Source organism: Ammospiza nelsoni, chromosome 1, assembly GCF_027579445.1.
Source record: "Ammospiza nelsoni isolate bAmmNel1 chromosome 1, bAmmNel1.pri, whole genome shotgun sequence".
Classification (NCBI taxonomy): Eukaryota; Metazoa; Chordata; class Aves; order Passeriformes; family Passerellidae; genus Ammospiza; species Ammospiza nelsoni.
Genome location: NC_080633.1, coordinates 36,466,719 through 36,486,518, shown reverse-complemented (window position 1 = coordinate 36,486,518; position 19,800 = coordinate 36,466,719). Strand labels below are relative to the sequence as shown.

Genomic DNA, 19,800 nt, shown 5'->3' with positions numbered 1-19,800 from the left:
ACTTACCATTTTTTGCCTAAAAACAAAGGAAAAACCATCAAACTGTGTGGAACCCTTTCAATGTTCTCTCCCCTCTGTTCAGGTTGTAATGTGCTAAACAGAAATACATAAATGCTAAGAATGCCCAAGACATCAGTTCTGATAACCTGGCTGGAGGAAAAGACTCTACAGAAATGCTTCATTTGTGATATAAATCATGTTGTTCTGTAAATGCCATACAAACAGTGCTGGGGCAGGACTGCAAAAGGAGCCTTAGTGGTTTTTAGGTCTCTCTGAAGCATAATATGAACAGTGATGACATTTTCCCACAACCGACATCTTTCAATCAGGACTAAAAGTCAGAAATAAAATTCCAGCAGTCTAGGTTTTGGGATTTCTGATAAAGTGAACCTGACCTTGCATATTTATGGTGCAGATGGATCTTGATCTAACGCAGTTGTTTTGCTGTAGATAAATTTAAATCTAACTCTAGATCAGTTTTAAATGTGATAGATGTGGCTCTGGAAGACTAATTTCACAGTGGCTTAGGATACAGTTAACAACATGAATTTCAAGTTGCTTCCCATCAACTTCAAGTTCCATCAGAAGACTTTCAGCTGCCAACACAGAAAAGGACTGCCTAAAAAGCAACACTCACAGATGTTTACCACACCTTAAATGCTTCATTTTGTACTACACAGAACAGAACTCACTCCTAGCAAGATCCTAACTTTAGGGCACACAGTCTGTAACTAGACACTGAAAGAGCTTAGCACCTTCTAAAACTGATCCTAACCCATATGGTTTGACATTTAAAAGTGCAAGCTCAAGATGTGACATTTACTATGCAAACTGTTTTCATCCCACCCAATCCCCACTTTAATTTTATAATGCCTAGAAAATAAATTAAGTCCCTAATAACCCAATGAAGTGCAAGTGTAACAGTGTTTTTGTTCAGAGCCCTATTGACTTTTACGGGATGTTATACATAGGTAGATTTCATTAACCTCAGTGCAGAAAGAGCATCTTGAACTGGTTAAAACAAAAATCTACGTAAAATGCATATCTTGAAGACTTCTACTTAAAACAATGCTTTTCAACTATCCTCATCTTCTCTTTTTCCCCACAATTGAACAAAAAAGCACATTTTGATCTCTGGAGGATTTCACTTGCTTTTCTTCAAATTTATTAGCTTCTGTAATTATATAGTCCATTTTATTGTTAAATCAGAAACAGTAAGAGAACACTCTAGGTTGGTATAGTCATTTTACAATGAGCATATCAGCTACAATACCTTTACCTAATGTTGTCAGAAAACCAAAAAAGATCAGAACAGCAATTGATTTATTTTTTTGACAAACCTGCTTATTGAGATATCACCTATTCTGTAAGGAAGAAAATACTCAAAAAATAAAAAAGTTAAAATTTAGTTAAAAGCTTTACTTGTTTGGGAGCAATCTCATAAAACTCTTTTTAATATGAGCACTTCACTTCACAAAATGAAAAACTATTTACACCGTTTTGCTTGCGGTTTGGTCACATTATCTACACACATTTGCAGAAGATCTTAGGCAAAATAGGTATGTATCTTCTTCTGACATAGGCTATCAGATTGATTGCACATTTTCCTTTTACATAATGGCTCTCCTATAGTGCACTGAAGTCAGTGATCACTGTCTAATTACATTCTCATTTTAATTTATGGCTCAACAATAAAATCAATACCACTTCAAACCCAAATATCCAAGCAGCTGAACTACTTATAGTGTGAAACATGTGGATTCCACTTTCTTCGACCTGATTTTCAAAAGAATGATATATCTCACTAGCACAATTAACAAACTGTGCAAAGAAAGAAACAACCTTTGCATCAAATTGGTTTGAAAATCAAGGCATCTTGCCAAATTCTGTCAACTGATTTCCTGCTAGTTACATCTAATTTTAAAAATGTTCATTTCCTGATGGCACTACAATGAACTTTTCAGCACGCGATTACTGAATTACAGTATCTTTTACATATATATGCTATATTTAGGCCAATAATGTAATTTCCATGTTACACAAAATCATTGCCTTCACAAGCAGAGTTGCTACATACATTCACAGTTTCAATAGATTGTAATTAGCTTCTCCAGTTGTGCTTTAAAAATTCCGAATATTTTCCAACAGTAAGTGCAAAGCAAATGTCCTATGCAGCTACAATTGGTCACAGAGTTATAAACTCCAAAATTACGAGAAGAGCCTTCTCTCATTCTCCGTTTTCATCACCTGCTTTTTCAGGTATGACCTCCAGACTTCGACGAGGCTTTGAGATTTCTGCATTTTCAGTGCCTGGCTTATTAAGTCCACATGAAAGAGTGGCATAATGGATTTGCTTCAGATTCTCCAGTGCTTCATTTTTAGCATATTTGAGAAGATCAGCTTGTCCCTGTAAGGAAAAAAATGCAGTTAGAATGCATGTTTGATAACAGCATTCTCTTATCTGTTACCCTTCTGCTTGTTTCAGATTAAAAGTATAGTTGTACGGCTTAAAAAAAAAAAAAAAAAAAAAAAAAAAAAAAGAAAACAAAAGAAAGACCAAAATCCAGACCAACCAATGAAGCAAACAAAAAACTCCTCAAAAACCAAAACAAAACTCAAATATGGATTATTTCGTGTTAAAAAGAATCACGCTCTTTGCTTTCTCTGAAGCCAATCAGTGGCATCAGCAATGGGGTAGGGGTAATTTCTGCCTAACACTTTTCATGTATTTTTAATCCATGGGGACTGTAAATGTTTCTGCATAACAAAAACTGTGACGATTACTTTTAATACCTCAGGGAGCCATTTAAAGCTTTCCTGGTTTTTTGGTTCCTAGGGATTTTTTTTCCTTAGCAATGTGATTCACTCAATAGCAGGATGGTAAAGGACCAGTGCTTGTTCATGCACGAAATATGAAAACACAGACCGGAGAGCAGCACATAAAAAGGACAGTGATGACAAAGACTTCACAGGGCTGTCTGCAGTTCAGCACAATCACTATCCTTCTGCAGAATTACAAAATCACTTATGTTGAAAAAGCCCTTTAAGACCACCAGGTCCAACAATTAACCTAACACTGCCAAGTCTACCACTAAACCATGTCCTTAAGAGCCACATCAATCTTCCTCTTCATGGCAATTAAGTTATAAGCAAAGCTGTAAGAGAAATTGTCCCAGGCTTAGGTCATTTGGCTCTTGTTCTACAGTCGTCCATCTCTCTGTATTGATCAAAGCCCTCTAACAGCCACAGCCCTCACTGGGAGGCTGTGGACAGCAGCTGGTATCTGCCTACCCTGCCCACTTGCAGCAAATGAGCAAGGCTGCAGCACATGGTGAGCACGTCTGTCTTACTGGTGGGCACAGAGAAGTTCAAAAACAAGAGCAGCAAGTCTGCAAGGGCCACAATGATTATGCTGTGTCCACATTCCTGACAAAGAACTGCTCCACAGCTCACAGGAAAATACCTGAAGGAGACAAATTCATACCTGAAGGGGGGAAACACACACACACACACAAAATCCATGTACTGTTGTTCCTTGAGACTGCCAGTACCAGTGTGCAATGAGGTATGAACACTGACTGCACCTTCTCCTGTCACGTCTGCCCATCCTGGGTAAATTCTGTCTCCTGACAGACATTTCTCTTAAGACATGCTAGTATCTCTTCCAAAGATAATACGTTGCCTCTCCTCTGCCAAATAGGGTTGAAATGCATCTTTACCTCTTGATTTTAAAAATGCAGGAGTTGAGATAGAATAGCAGTCAGACAAAAACATGTGCACTCGTGGTGTGATACTTCTGGTGCTTCTTTAGCAACTCAGAACATAAATACTACCCAATGAAGTGAGCAGACTTATGTCTTTGAGACTCACAAATTGAAAACAAATTCTACTTTCTTCAAAGAAAAAACATCCCCCCTCCCCTCACCCAAGACGATAATAGCCAAAGTCTTTTTTTCTGATCGCCAGAGAAGAAAAAATCTAGAATGTCATCAATCATAGCACAAGCTTCAGTAATATTTTAATCTAAAGGGCTACTTTTTATAAAAATCACATACTTTTTTCCAAACTAACAAACAACTAAAAGCTAATTTAAAACACTCCAGCACACTAAATGAGTCATATCTGGAGTGCATCTGTTTCTAGCCCAAGTTCTGTTTTACATGGATTAGTAGAATATAGTTCTGGAATTTTAATCAAGTTGTTTATTATAGGCAGAGCTGCTAGCAAGCAGTCTATTAATAAGGTTGCCCAAAACGTCTCAGTTAAAAAAACACCCCTGCTTTCAGTTACTTACATGCTTGCCAAACTTTAACTACTTTAGCTGATACTTTCTATGCAGGATTTTTGCCATTGGCAGATTTTATTATTATTTCTGTTTAATATAGTTCTTTAACCTCATCCATATGGTTCATTCAGTTCTGAGAATAAAGATGGAGAAATGCCATCAGAAGTTTATTAACAACCTTCTACACTTCCTTCCCTACTCTCACTTGGGGTAGGGACTTGTAATTGGAATGACTACAGGGCAGTAGATCCAAGTCATGAGCTTTTAATAAACAAAAATCAGATTTTGAATGTGGTTAGTACAATCACTGAGGATTCCACTCTTGATCATTCTTCATCTCTTGACAGCTCCAGCAATGTGGTAAGAGAATGCGTATTCCATTCCCACAGAATAATGAATGCGCATTAGGAAAAAAGTTGGGTTTTTTCCTGGATGGCTTCTCCAAGCCACCAACATTGGGTTGCCAAGGCAAGTAGGCCAAAAGCCAGACTAGAGGGGAGGAAGGAAGAGCCTGGGACAGACTGTGGAGAAGAGGTAGATGGGGAAAAGGAGGGTGCAAGAGCAATCTCTGGGACTGACCCGGCAAGAAGCCTAGGGCTGCTGAAAGGGAAGCCGGACTGCATTAAACAAGGCAGATGTTAGATCTTTCTGCAAGAGGAGACGGTGAAACACAAACACAGTGCAGCAACAATAACTTTGGATCTGACAGGTGAGCAGAGAAAGGGAAAGACTGAGGCAACATTTGGGAGTGGAATACAGAAAGAAAACAGATCAACAAAATCCACCACATTAAAAGTAGCCTGAAAATTATATACAAGGAGAAGAACTAATAACGCAAAAAGAGTGAGAGATTGGTAATGAGAATAAAAGCTGGTGAGAAAGAAAAACAAAAACACTGAGCAGGGAGAAGGTTGCTGAATGCAATAAATTGGGTATGGTGACAAGAAAATGAAAATTAACATTCATTGGGAAGGATCTCTAGAGGTGGCATGGAGGAAGAAGAAAATATTAGGCGTTAGCAGGAATGGCTCGTTTGCAGCAGGGAACTGTGAGTGTCTGGATAATTGCAATAAGGGAAGATGAACTTCAAAGACAAAAGAGGATCTAGGATAAAACCTGGATTATTGCAGACAAGGTGTCCAGACTAAATACATTTGACCAAGTGGTATCAGGTTCAGACCATGGTGAAATAGAAAAATGCATCAGTGCTCATTACTCTCCTCTCCAATGCTCAGAATTTATTTCTGAATGCCATTGAACTCAGAAAAATGTTTGTGAAACCAACTGTGTTGCCATTATCTGCTGGTATGTCCTGATCTCAAGATAAAAGAGCCAACCACTACTACCAAAAATGCCATGAGCTCAAGTGAGAGAGCTATGCACAATTTGTGTGAAGTGGCTATTTCTGTTGATATACCATCATGAAGATTTATGCTGGGGAAATGAAACAGCATGCACCTCAAAGATTCAAGCTGTAGTCACAGTGAACACCACTGAAAAGTAATACAATGCATTAGAAAGGCAGAAAATTTTAAAGTCACCCGGATCTGGAAAAAAACTGCCATCACACTCTCAATTAAATAATCACAAAGACTTTCTTTCTAGTTAGGTATCAAATGTCTCTTCTCCAAGGGCTCTCAAGGTTCAGTTTCAAATCTTTTTATTTTATGCATCCTGATTTTCACAGTAGGTGCTGTTGACTTAATAGCAGAGTCAGCTGACTGCAAGCTGGAACATGGGAATCTCTCAGACCTATGGACTACTCAGGAGTCTTTCACATTCTTAGCAGACCCAAATGACAATAGCAACTTGCTCTGATAAAATGCATATTGTAAAGTCAATACAAGAGACTTACAAATAGCTCAAACTTTAGGCAAGCAGATTTATCTTAAGGGAATCCCAAAAAACCCACATTCCAAGAAATAAGCTGGTTTGCACAGAGAACTCAATGCTGGGATCTGAAGCAGTTGTAGAAGCAAACCAGAGTGTTTCTTGCTGTGTGGAAGGGCTGTCTTCACCAGATTAAGACAAAATGTAAATTAATTTAGTCCTCAGTGTTGTCTGGCAAGCACACCAAAAAACTTGAATTGACTTCCAGCACTGTGGTTAACAGGCAGCTTGTGGTAATTCCCAACTGGGAGCAGGACGGATCTGGGCCTTGCAGAGCACTGGGAGAGCGCTCTCACAACAGCAGCACACAGCAACCACTGCTCCCTTTCCTTCACCATGGTTAAAATTCACTTACTGAACTGAGCACTGTGTAACTTGAGTATTTCATGTTTACAGGTTTCAGAAAAAGTTGTTTTCTAGGCAGACATGAAAAAAGACCTTAAAGAAGTCAAAGAACAAAACTGATATTCATTCAAAAGCTTTTAGTAAACAGCAGCAATAAAGAATATGGATTAATTTGGAAGCCAAATTCAGTACCCTTTAAACCTCTCTGGCCCAATATGTCCGTGTCATCTAGTCTGGTTTATTTCTTCTTAAATCAATGTTAAAAACATTTTGTTTGTTTTGAAACTTTTGACTAAGAGGCAGTGTCTGCATAACCGAACTCCATAACAGCAACTGAAAACAAACCCAAAATGGTTCCTTTCAGTTCTTGTACATCCAAAATGAGGTACCATTTCAGAGTCAGTCAGATATAGAATCAACTAGAATGCCTCAGCACAGCTACCTTCATAAGCTTTTATGTATTCACTCATGATATTCAATTAACTAGTTCTTGAACCTGAAAGTATGTACAGACTGTACTTACAAAAAATTGTACAGATGACATTTAAAATAACTGCATGAGCATCCTTTCCCCAAAAAATCCCAAGAAACTCTATCGTTAATGACTGGTCTTTAGCTCAGGATCTGGAACCCAAAGCTCCTATCAGGAAATGCAAGAAGCCACTATCCCTTTCTCAAAGTGCTACTCAGAGTACAACAGAAGATTGCTTTAAGCTCCTCAGAGTACAACAGAACGTTGTTTTGAGCTCCTCAGAGTACAAGAGAACATTGCTTTGAGCAACCTGGTGCAGTGGGAGGTGTCCCTGCCAATGGCAGCGGAGTTGAAAATGGTGATCTCTAAGGTTCTTTCCAACCCCAGCCACTCTATTATTCTGTGACACATTACAGTGTTCCACGCCCAGCTGACACGCTCTGAGGGAAGTTTTGGAATCAGAACAAAAGGCCTTAACTTCCCAACTTCTAAATAAGGGGTTAATTAGGAGACAAAATCCCATTAGTCCAGCAACATCACGAGTCTAGTAGCTTCAGATATTTAAATTGAACTGGGATGTCTTCTGAGGACCTACAAGACCAGGCAGCAACTATCAGAATGAATGCTCCATGGCTGCCAGAATTCACTTGGAGGTTTGGTTGAAAAAGTCCAGATTATTTAAAAAGAAGTAAGAAGCTGCAGTCCTGGAAGTGCCTTGAATGTTCCATTTATAAATACATTTTTTTAAATAGTGTAGGTGCAGAACTAATGCTATTAAAGAGATAACAGATGCCATGGACTGCAAGCATTGCAAGAGAAAGTAATTAATATCATATAATGTGACATGCCGAAAAGCTCACAGCTAACAAGAAACATCTAACAAATGCTGAAGAGTTAGGAGTCCCACCTTCATTCCAAATATTTCCACTGACCTCTTCCTTTGTCTTTAGAACAAAGCTCTTTAGCTCTTCATTGCCACGACTAATTTACAGTTGCTGCTATGTTCTTCCTATGGGCATCTCAAATTCTGAGCCTTATAGAGGGTTTTTCTCCAAGTTTTTCTATGCCAGACAAGTCCATACATTTTTACAATAGGTTGTAGGAGTCTGCTGCAACAGCACTTAAGAGTGTTTTTCCTTCTTCAACAGTGTACTTTTGGCAGAAAATGTGATTATCTATGTTTAGAAAATATGAATTCTATCAGCCTGAGTAGTAACAATAAATAAATTACTAGCAAATAACTGTCTATTTGTAAGAGATGAATATTCTAGCAGTTTACAATCCCTGAATCAGGCAACAGACCAAATTTACTCCAAATGATGTTGTGAAGTTAAATAACTCTGTGTACATATATGAGGTGAATAAGAATGGGCATGTGTGCATATACACATACACAAATTAGATGGAATTTCAGCTGAATTCAAACATAGTATACTACTAATAAATTTGGCCACATGGCTTCAAATTAAGAAAAATTAAATCATTTAAAGCAGTAACTGTAATGCATGTGCATGCAAAACACATAGATATACTTAATAACTGCATCAGATGTTCTAAACAAAGTTTCCCTAGAATTAAGCTGTCAATTTTGCTATTTTATCAAACTTTCCATTGCATCAACTGCAGTCAAAATGTCCCAACTGAAAGAGAACAATCAATATGTATCTCGAGGGTAAAATGCAGCTTGATCAGTTTGGAAAATACATTAACCACACCATGTGAGCATGCCATGAGTCCTCTGTGCAGGAGCTGAGGATGGCACTCACGCAGGATTATTTAGTAAGGCTGTTCAGAGCCCCACAATAACTCCTATATCATAGCTAAGAATCCACATCTTTATTGTGTATTTCCACGTTCGTTTTTGTACTATTTGAGAAGGAAGTTAATTTGAAGAAGGAAGAGAATTCAACACATAAAAGAAATCCTTGAAGTGGTTCAGATTATTGCTCTTCTGCTCAATTTCTACTCAAATGTGGATGTTCACTTTTCATCCCTGTTCTCTCAGAGTTTTTTGAGAACTGGGAACATGGCAATGGAAAGACAGTGAGATCGAAATTATGACTGCAGATCTTTTTCTCCAGACAGGAAATGTGTCTTAGAAACTGTTTAACTTCTGTTTAATTATATGATACGAAAGTATGGTTAAAGCCCACAGTTAAAGTGTTTGGAGTGGAAAACCTCAGTGTGTCGCTTCAAACAAATCTCACTTTTAACTTTCTGTATATCTAAATGTGAGCAACAGCACTTAGCAGATGCCTGAACTGCAGTACCTGTAAAATAACTTTAAAGATGTTCTGTAATGCCTCCTGGTTAAGTTTCAACAAGAGGCTGATTAAAATCTCACCTTTTTTTCTTTTTAACTGAAGTATTAATTATGCGACAAATTGCACCTTCCAAAAGAAAGGATCTTAATCTCTGACTAGAAAAATACCACCCAATCAATGTTGAAGATATTTTCTCAATAATCTCTTCAAAAGGAAGGCCTTCTATCTTCAAAACTATGTTATAATCCTAAGGACATGTACAGAAGCCCTTCAGTGCTCCTCGGAGCCAGACCTGCCATGTGGCTCCTCCAATTCCTGGCGAATGCAGGAATCACGACTTCACATTTCAGTCGCTCACCAACTGCAAACCTCCCCCCCACCAACCCTTATGTTCAGAATGTAAAGCAGAGATGAAGCAAAGGTACTGCTGTTTCAGGAAGCATTAAAATAGATTTGCCTATCCAAGCTGGTATCTGACACCTTTGACAGAAAAAAAGGGATAGGAATTTATTTCTTTGACATTCACCCAACACCACTGAACTAACTCTTCTCTATGCTCTCAGAAGCGCAGGACTGATACATTACACATCCCATACACTGTCTTCAGGAAACTCTGTTCTGATACAGGAAATGTGATATTCTGGTCCTTTACCTATAAGCAGAACCTGCATGAATATTTTTAGAATGCATTAACTGTACATGCTGTAGCAAATTTCACCAGTTTTTGATTCTCCTCCTCGCTGGATTTGTGCGGTGTAACACAAGAGGGATTGGAGCACCAAGTGACCTCATGAAAAGCTTAACAGTTCAAACCAGCATGGAGAAATACATATGCATTACTGCTTTTCTGTCATAGTTCACTGTAAGAAGAGGCGGTATGAAACCGTATTTTCAAGAACTAAAAATAAAAACTAGGTGGGAGAAAATTAATTTTCTTTATAATTAAAACAGACTTTATAGTTTAATGTAGTGAAGAAGTATTTGATTGAGTGGGAGAGAAGAACTCATTAGTGGATGTAAACACCAAACTTGAATAATATGAGCTAGAGTCAAGGGAATAAATTAAGGGAGGCAGTTTTGCTATCTCTACAAATTTTGATATACTCTGCTGAGATCAAAGATCACCGATAGGAAACCTGAACTGTTCCACATTCTAGTTTCCTGAGGGTCTCTGGCTGAAAGCTTGTCTTATACTTCACCATTTAGTCTTTTGTCAAAATGTAAGCAAATGCGCTCGACAAAATGTAAAGAGAGTCTCCAGCTCATACACTCAATTTATCCCAGCCTGGATTATGAACACAATTTGCTTCTACCATTAAACACCATTCATCATCGACTGCAGCAGTAACAGCTTCCCTTTTGTTTTTCAGTAACTGCATTAACCTTAACACTTATTCCCCTTCAAATCACAAAACAGGGTTTAAACAATGGCATAGCTGCCTTCCAGCCTGAGCCACTTTGCAGAAGCCAAGAGTCATTGTTTCAGCCAGGTATTAAAGGATCCTGCCAGTGTTAAAAGATTGCATGAAGAAAATGTCAGACAAACTAAATGAAATAAGCTTCCGTAACACTACATGAGAATAAAAAGTCACACTGAGACTCTGCTGTGTTTCAGGTTATATAAACCAAACTGACTATGATTATAGAAGTGAATAAAGCCAGTTGAACTGTGACACAGAGTAATGACCAGTAACAATATCAGAATGACGGTTTTGAACAGAAAAACACAGTAACTAACCAAAGGAAGACACATTACCTTTAAAATTGTAATGTTCCACGTAAAACTTTCAACTGATTTTTGCAGTTTTCTTTCTTTTAGGCCCTCTCTTGCGCCTATATTGTGCAGGTTTTCATGAAACTCCATTGCTGTAGAGAATAAAAGAGGGAGAAATATAGTATCTATTTTAGCAATATTATAGAGAGAAATATAGTATCTATTTTAGTATCTATTTTAGCATTTTTGTGATCATAGAGATAGTAACTTGAAACTAATAAGGCTAAAAGACAGTGAAAAAGCTTCAGAAATTTTATTCTTCAAGCACAAATCTATCTGATGTAGTAAGATTCAATGTTATACAACATGCCAACATATACAAATCTCTCTAAGTCAAAATCCACTAAAGCACCTGTTAGGTCACTGCTATACAGAGATGGAGCCCAGCAATTATTTCCCATAGAAATATAATCTCTAAGCACAACTGAATGTGTTGTACCACATGTAAAAACCTTTTTGTAGTTGCTATAGGATGGAAACAGTAATTTCATTAACTACTCTGGCCCCAGTTAATTTCATTAACTACTCTTTTGGGCCTTACTCTTTTATGCATTTACATCACAGTTGTCCAGCTTAGAATTTATATCATGGAGTCTGCCCAGAAAATAAACACTTTACCTTATCCCTGAGGATAAATGAGTAACTGTGAAGGAGGAATACCAAGTGAACTTGTCAAGGAATGCCAACAATATTTTACCATACCATGTAAACTACTGTGTCCACAAAATCTGTATCTGACAAACTCCAAATCAAAAAATTTTGGTAACATTTAGATTAGTTTGATCTAAGCACTGAGCAGACCAAATGAAGTTGTTTTAACACTGCACAGATAGCAGAGACATAATTTCCTTTCCATGCTGCTGTTACAAGCCATGTAAAAATAAACTTTAAACTGTTTCTTTCACACAGGAGAAGTCAAATGTCCTTCCACGGGTACACAGAGCAACTAACATGGATTACAGCTACTCTCCCATGAAGGTCATAGCTCAGTTGTGCTCTCAAGATCCCCTTCTAATAATGCACAGGGTATTTTGAGGTCAAAAGTTGGCAAGTGGCTCTGACATACACCTATGAACATAATAGTTAAAGCACAAATTATACTTTTAACTATGTTATTTGCTCAGTGAGTGTATGTACTTCAAAATTTACATGTACTTTATTACCATGAATAAGCACATAAACTTGGGTTGGCTGTCAATCTGAGAGAAGACTGACTTTTAAGGACATTATCTCTTCTTCGTAATCTCTTTAACCTACACTCATGTCTCATTAAAAGAAAGAGAGATGACTGAATGTTTCCATCGTACACTCCCTTACCTTACTCCCACATACACACACATATATTTTAAAAAGTATTCATAGATTCATTTGAAAGGCAAAATTGTTCTTTCTACCCTTTCTTGCTATTTTAAATTTTGCTACAAGAAAAATAAATGGCAAATATTTTCCCTGAATTAACATAGTGTATAATTTTTATTTCAATCACTTCTCTACAGCTCCCCCTCTGCCATCTCAAATACAATGTTCATCTTATATTTCCCCAAAACAAATTTCTAAGCAGGTGAGAAATTAAAGTTTATAAACCCATCATTGTTCTAAGCATCCATTTCTCATTCATATCAACCAAAGTAATAAACTCCCAATATGATTATGGAAAGGAAAGATTATACACAGATCCTTATTTATGATATTACACTTCTAGAGCCATCACAACAGTACAGATTTTCTGATCTGTACAATGAATTCTGAGACATACTGGCAAACTTTTGAAGTTCTGCACCTCATTTCCATTGTAACAATTATTGCTTTTTAAGTCAGTGGACAGCAGCAATCGATAATAACTTGAACAGAAGAAGAAAGATATTAAGAATAATGCTGACCACCTGCATGTTAAAAGTGGGATTGGTGCTTTGTAGATTTCAGATTATTTTGATGTATACAAAATTCCTGATATCACAGACATGAACACAATGGTGACTGTGTATTCTGCCAGCCAGAAAAACTCCTTTATGTTCACCAACAACCTTCTGTGGTGATGCTCTTCCCAGTCTACACTCATGCTATGACACATTTCTGTCCTGCCAAAGCCATTCCACCCCAGTTAAGTATACTTGGAAGTTGGCAGGAACATCTCATCACCCTTCTTGGGAAAATGAAGCAGTCAGATCATCCCAACAGGGCACACACGTGTAAACCCCCAGCTGACAGGTGCCTCCTGCTTAAAGACCACTAATACTGATACTGATACTGATATCGGGGCATCCTCAACGTCTCTCACAGACTGGCCAACTCCTCATCATCATGCTACACTAAACCTAAACACACAAGCAGGGACAAGCAGATTTGAATTTTATTTCCGCTTCCATTACTAGTTCTTGCCTGATTAATTGAAATGAATTCTTTCATCTCTTTGTCTCAGTTTTTCCATCTGCTGAAAGGAATGGCTTTTATTTGGTACACAATATGTGGACAATTAAATTTTAGAGCATGAATGCAGCACAACATTTAACTGTTGACTATGCCTCTCTTGGCATTCATCTCGTATGTTCTCACTTGGTTTTCTTGCACTTTGCCTTGGAATTATTTCATGCTTTAACTATGGCAAAGGAATAACACAAGTGTTAAATTCCAAAATTAAACATATTAGAAGATAACAGAAAAAGGAAAAAAAAAGGAAAGACATTCTCATTTACAGCTAAATTAATAAAATAATTTACATGTCCATATAAACACATGTAAACATGCCTTTAGGATATGCTTACAAAGAAAACTCAAGGTTAAATTACTTTTTTATATAAACAATTTTCTGTCTCTTTGCAAATAAAAACTCAGCTCTCACTCTCATTAACATATAATAAACAAGCCACTTTTTACGAGGCTTAATTACTTCTAGATTTATTAGTCAATTAGTAATTTTGAACTGCCTGAGAGCTCTTGAATGGTAACAGGCATACCATTAACCTGATGTATCACCCATTATATTTTTGCATATACCACCTCAATCAAAGAAAGCACAAGTTAGTTATATTTTTCATTTATTGTGGCAGATGTTAAGGAAGATATAATTCACAACTTTCTGAGTGTCCACAAAGAATATATAGGATGTACGCTCTTCTGTTTGGATGGTATTTTCTGCGTTTTAATTTTTGCCCACTGCACAAATGTATTTATCTACAATGAAATTATTACTGATTGTTGCCTTAAGCCAGAAACCTCAAATCTAAAAATCTCTTTTGGCTGGAAACTCTTTACTAAAATCCTTATTTGCACAGAATCACTGAGGTTGAAAGGCAGCTCTGGACCAACCCCATTGCTCAAAACCAGGATCAGAGAGAATGATCAGGACTGTGTGAGGTGACTGTTCAATATCACCAAGGATATCCCCTCTTTTGTGGGACTGAGGTGAGGCTGACTGGCTTAGTCCTACTTTCTAGCTTTCTTTAACTTGTTTGCCTTCCGCTTGTAACAGTGTGATGAGGTTTCAAACATCATTATTTGGTCCCCTTCTGAGTTTCTGCATGGGTGTACTAAGGGCTCTTAGTTTGCATAACCTGCATTAAGAAGGCTGGTCATCGCTGCATAAGTAAGGATGAGCTGACAGAAGCCATACAATTTCCTAAGCATTTGCAAATTGAAAATAGATTCAAGTATTTCACATTAAAAAGAGCAGCTTTTCTGTAAAACATTCACCCCAGCTATTGCAAGGCATGTAAGTACACTGTAATATATGTAGCAAAACAGCAATAGCATGAGTCAACAGCAGGTTTGTACAGTGAACAAAATACTGCTGATAAATTTTCCTAATCATAACCAGAGATTTCACAGCATATTCTTCTCCTCTGCAGTACACTTGCTTATTCTAAAGCATTCTCATAAGCAATCCTTCAGTATTTCCAAATAATATTTTCCCCATCAGTGCTGAATCTCTTTCTGGTTCCCCAGTGAATGCTGGTTAGTTTGAATTTCATGATTGTCTCAGCTTTTCCCTCTCTCTCAGACCCGTTCCCACAGCCCTGGAATGCATTAAATGGCTTTAACCCTTCTTCATTCACCAGGAATACCTTACATCCAAGATGCTACTCTGAAATTTCACGCACAATCCTCTTCAATTTTTAATAACTTAAATAGCATGAAGAAAAGAGAAACACTATAAGGGCACTTGATGCAGTAGGAACTATGTATCACTGAGGAGATTAACAAAAATTTGCTTGGCTAGTCTAGCAAAAGGAAAACCAAAAGAGGAGCAATTGCTCTCTAGATGCTCTACACCAGTCAGGTAAGACCTTGGACCTCAAAGGATCACTGCAGCTAAAGGACAATATTAGGATGGATGTCCACTAGCAAAATCAGAACTTAAGTAAAATTTATTACCATTGTAGATGTGTTTCTGTGATCAGTTTTAAAATGAGAAAATTACACAGATCAAAAACTCCTATTCATTGTAAAATACAGTTCAACACAATCCATTTTCAAGAGGTGCCCTGGGAAGCAGAGTGAAGCACCTACAGTCCTGTGTTTCCTCAGCCAGCTGCAGGATGACCTACAGTGTTACATGCATAGGATGTCAAACTTGCATTAACTCATGCTTGCCATATTCTGATGGAACATTCATGTTTATAATCTCAACAAGGACTAAATGACAGTAGAGAGAGCAATGTGTCTTACTGCTATGACATACTTCAATAACAAGAAGTTTTCCTAAATAAAGCATACAAGGCAATATAATTGTCTTGACAGGATGATAATTTTGAGTCATCCCCTGTCAGAATAGCTCCCAGATTGGACTTCAGCTTTGCTTTATGTCCTGGATTCTTAGTTTTTATTTTTCACAAATATGTTCAGTAGATACAAAACCATTCAGAACTTACAACATTCATATGAGCTTAAAATATGGTTGTTGTTCTACTGATGCTTGAAATGCTAGAACAAAGATGCCCTGCATATTGTTGTAATCCCAACACTTTATTTTCATAAAAAAATATTATTTGGTGATATACCTCAAAAGCAACATTTTTGATACTAATAAAAGCCACTCATCTTCAACTGTATTTAGCTTGAAAAAATAGTTTCTTCTTTTCTTTAAAATGAAGCTACTTCATATAAAATTTATTGTCTTTAATTACTAACTAGAAACGACACCTGTTGGAAGCTGGTTAGCAATTCCTCCCACTAGTGGGCTCTCACTATAGTTCCAAAGCATCATATTTAAGATATTAATTAAAATGTGCTATATAAAGCAGCATAAGTGATTCTGCTATTTTTAAACTAGTTAAAAAGCATACATTAAAAAGGAAAGAGGCCTTAGGTCACTGAGCTGCATGTAATTATGGTTTTACATACAATATATGTATATTTGTTTGAACTGTCTGACGATAATTACACATGTATTAAAATGAAGAAGTGAAAAGAAACTGAAAAATGGAAAACTGGAGAACATACCTGTGTGGTACAAGTACAGGAACATTTGGAACTCTGAGATTTGTTTGCTTTTGTGAGAGCGCCTATCACAAAGCCCTGGCACACAATCTCAGTTTATAGCAAAAAAATTCACACCTTTTCTTTAACTGAGAACAAAGATACTAATTTTTCAAGGAATTTTTAGCAAAACAGCCAGCACAACACTTGCTCAGCTGTATTTCTAAAGCCAAATCTTCCCCTGGCATGCTCATTTGTTTTCTTTGATGAAAGCTTTCTTGCCAAGAGATGATTTACAACCTAGCTGAGACATGACTACACAGCAGGTGGGCTCCTCCTGTTATGTTTTTTCTCTTAACAAAAAACTTTATCAGTGAAACAGCACAGTGATGAGATTCTGGCAATAAATGCATATACTGAGTATGCCTAACGTGAAATGAGTAACAAACAAAATTTGACTATGTCTATATGAAGTAAACACTGGTAATACTCCAGGTATGAAGCACTTAAATTCAGTCAAGCCAAATATAGTTTATTTAATTTCTGGTAGAGCTCTTTGATTGAAAATCAAATTAAATACTTTTCAAAAGAGTTACACATACAAAATAAAATTAAATAAACATTAATATTTTTTAAATGTAAAGAAAATACCTCACAGCTTTGGATTACCTCACAGGTTTTAGGTTATCACACCTTGCAGGTCTACCACTATGCAGATTCAACTCAAACAATTACAAAGATGCTGTGAATAATTTGCATACACAAATTTCTTCTTTACAAGAATAAAAATCCAAGAAATCAGTTTATATATTCAAATATTTCTTCCTCCACTGTGTAGGTCAAATGGTAATAAAGGAAATGAAAAATTCTAGGAAAGTATTTAGGCTGTAAGTATTCATTTCCACAAATAAATATTTAATTTGCTTATACAGCTGCTACTCTTGGCCACATCTTTGAAAGCGACAGCTTCAATTTTTTACAGCATTAAATATGTTTCTTAATATTTTTATTTTAGATTACATTCCTTAAACAGTCAGCTATTTCAGCCTCACAAACAATTTCCTCTCAAAATTAATTTTATCAGAAAAAGAGATTGGGAAAAGAGTCTGGCTACCAGACCATATCAACAATAAATCAAATGCATCATGCTGGAGAAGCAGTAGAAGTCACCATACTTGTAAATTCTCATATATTTTGCTTACAAAACACTCTTCACACAAAGATTTAAAATGAACCTTCATAAACTAATGCTTAGTGTATCTCTGTATTTTTAAAAAGTCATTACTAACTGCAAAAATGGAGTCTTAGCAGGAACAAAGATTAGATGCTGAAGTACTTCCAAACACTTTGTTTCCACTGAAGACACTGAAAAAATGTTACGCCATAACTAGAGAATCAGAATTTCTTGGCAGGTTCAAAGAATATTTTGCTGAGATTTAAGATGCTCAAGGAATTAATTATTTGAATTCAATATATTCAGATAATTATTTGACAAAAGAATACAATATCTTAATTAGTTGTTCAGCATTTTTAAATTACTTTGACCTTTTTGGCACTATCTCTGTAGTAAGTGAAAATGTTCCTCAGACACAGACAGACACGTAGGTGCTGCCTCTACTTAGGTGGCTAAAAACTGTTTTCATGCCCAGTGCCCTATCATTCTTGAAAAACAGCAAAGACAAATTGCATACTTAAGAGAACTTTCTTATTCCAACATCCCAAACAACAATGGCATCACAGCCTGCTGAGCACCATCCTTTCCTTTAAATTAGTATTCAGTCTTCCAGTCCAGACTCACACAGTCCCATGTGCAATCACAGTAATCCAGTTCTCCATGTAAAAGACTTTCTTTAATGCTGGGGAGCCACTGAGGACTTCAAATGCTCACTAAATTCCTTAAGAAACACCATCAGAAGAGATTTATAGTAGTTGCAGCACTAAGCTTACACTATTATGAAGCTGAAAAGAGGAAATGTGCAACATCTATGCCACGACTTTGCTACTTCCAAGGGTTAAGTAACCAGCTCCACCCATCCAAACACTTTCAGGAACAATCCTATGTAAAATTACCCTTCTAGATACTAAAGTCAGCAAAAAGAATATCAACTGACAATACTCATAAAACCCACAACAACACTTTTTCTGTTCCTCCAAAACAACGCTTCTACAAAATTCACAGAGAAACAGACCTTGACATAATAAAACAGTTGTTCTGGAAAATTGACTCATGCTATTCCACCCCCAATGGACAGAAAACTTTACTCCACAAATATACTCCTCTGTGAAGACAGACAAGATTTCTGAATGGGGGTCAAGTTCAGCCACTACACATATGAGAATGAATTAAGACTGTCAATAAAGGGCATAAACACAAGAGAGGTACAAACGAGAGGATTTTTTTTTTTCCACAGATTGCTGCTTCCATCTCTTGTTTATCAGTCTTGATACTCAAGAGAGACCAATGAGATTATATTGAAAAGTTTCTGATTTTATTGAATGTTAGAATGCAGACTTAATAAAGATACTGATTTATGGCACACTGTAATTTTTCCCAGAGTTCAGATCTAGCTGAGCCTACATTGTTTCACTGGCAATAGTCATCAATCTCTTACACTTCCACGGAAATCTAACTTCTTTCTTTTCTGGCATTACTTTAACAGGAGAGGAAAAAACGTCTTCATGTGAAGGGGCAAACTCAAGAGAGTAATGCAAAAGTCTGTGCTGGTCAAGTATTTGCCCTAGTACCAATGAGCAAGGTCATTAAGAAGTATATGAGATGTCTCCTACGAATCATCCACCCATTTGCACAATATATCAGATTCACAAAAAAAACCCAATACCATCCAAGGTATTACAGGATGAGAAGTAATATGTATGAGAAGTAATACAGGAAAAATGTGGTGTATGACTGGTGTGAATAACTATGGTGACAAACATGTGAGCATAAAGAAAAATGACTCATCACCTATTCAGTAATACTATTTAAGTTGATCTAAGTGCAATTCTTCACTTCCCCTCCTCCCCACTAGAATGTGGTTTCCAGAATATTCAAGGCACAGGAGAAGAACAGGTTTACAGGGAGTACAGGCAATGACAGTACAATCTGGGCTGCTGTGAGCTGTACCTGGAGACAGTGGCTTAGTGGAGTTATTTGAGGAGGAAGGACAAACAGGAAGAAAAAAAGGCAGAAAAAAAAGGAGTAGACAGGACGAAGAGCAAACAAGAAAAAAAAAACAGGCAAAAATGATAGACAGAATACAGAAAAATTAGAAACATAAATAAAGGGAATAACTTGAATAGACCCTTTTTTTTTCCCCTTAACTATCAGCAAAAGTCTATTGTGCTAATAAACAGT

The 19,800-nt window shown here is 36.9% G+C and overlaps 1 protein-coding gene across 2 annotated transcripts in view; it reads right to left on the bottom strand.

The window, feature by feature from the left end:
* Positions 1–1,142: 1,142 nt before the first annotated feature.
* PLCL2 (phospholipase C like 2) overlaps positions 1,143–19,800 on the bottom strand; it is a 98,879-nt gene continuing 80,221 nt past the window's right edge. Inside the window, exons 5-6 of one of the 2 annotated variants that reach the window (XM_059475866.1) lie at positions 11,013–11,122; positions 1,143–2,407 (exon numbers count right to left, since the gene is read on the bottom strand). In XM_059475866.1, the coding sequence (XP_059331849.1) occupies positions 2,228–2,407; positions 11,013–11,122 (290 nt within the window). In that variant the 3' untranslated portion in view covers positions 1,143–2,227. Of the gene's footprint in view, positions 2,408–11,012; positions 11,123–18,227; positions 18,341–19,800 lie in introns of those variants that run through there. The other variant, XM_059475874.1, reaches the window with a different exon arrangement.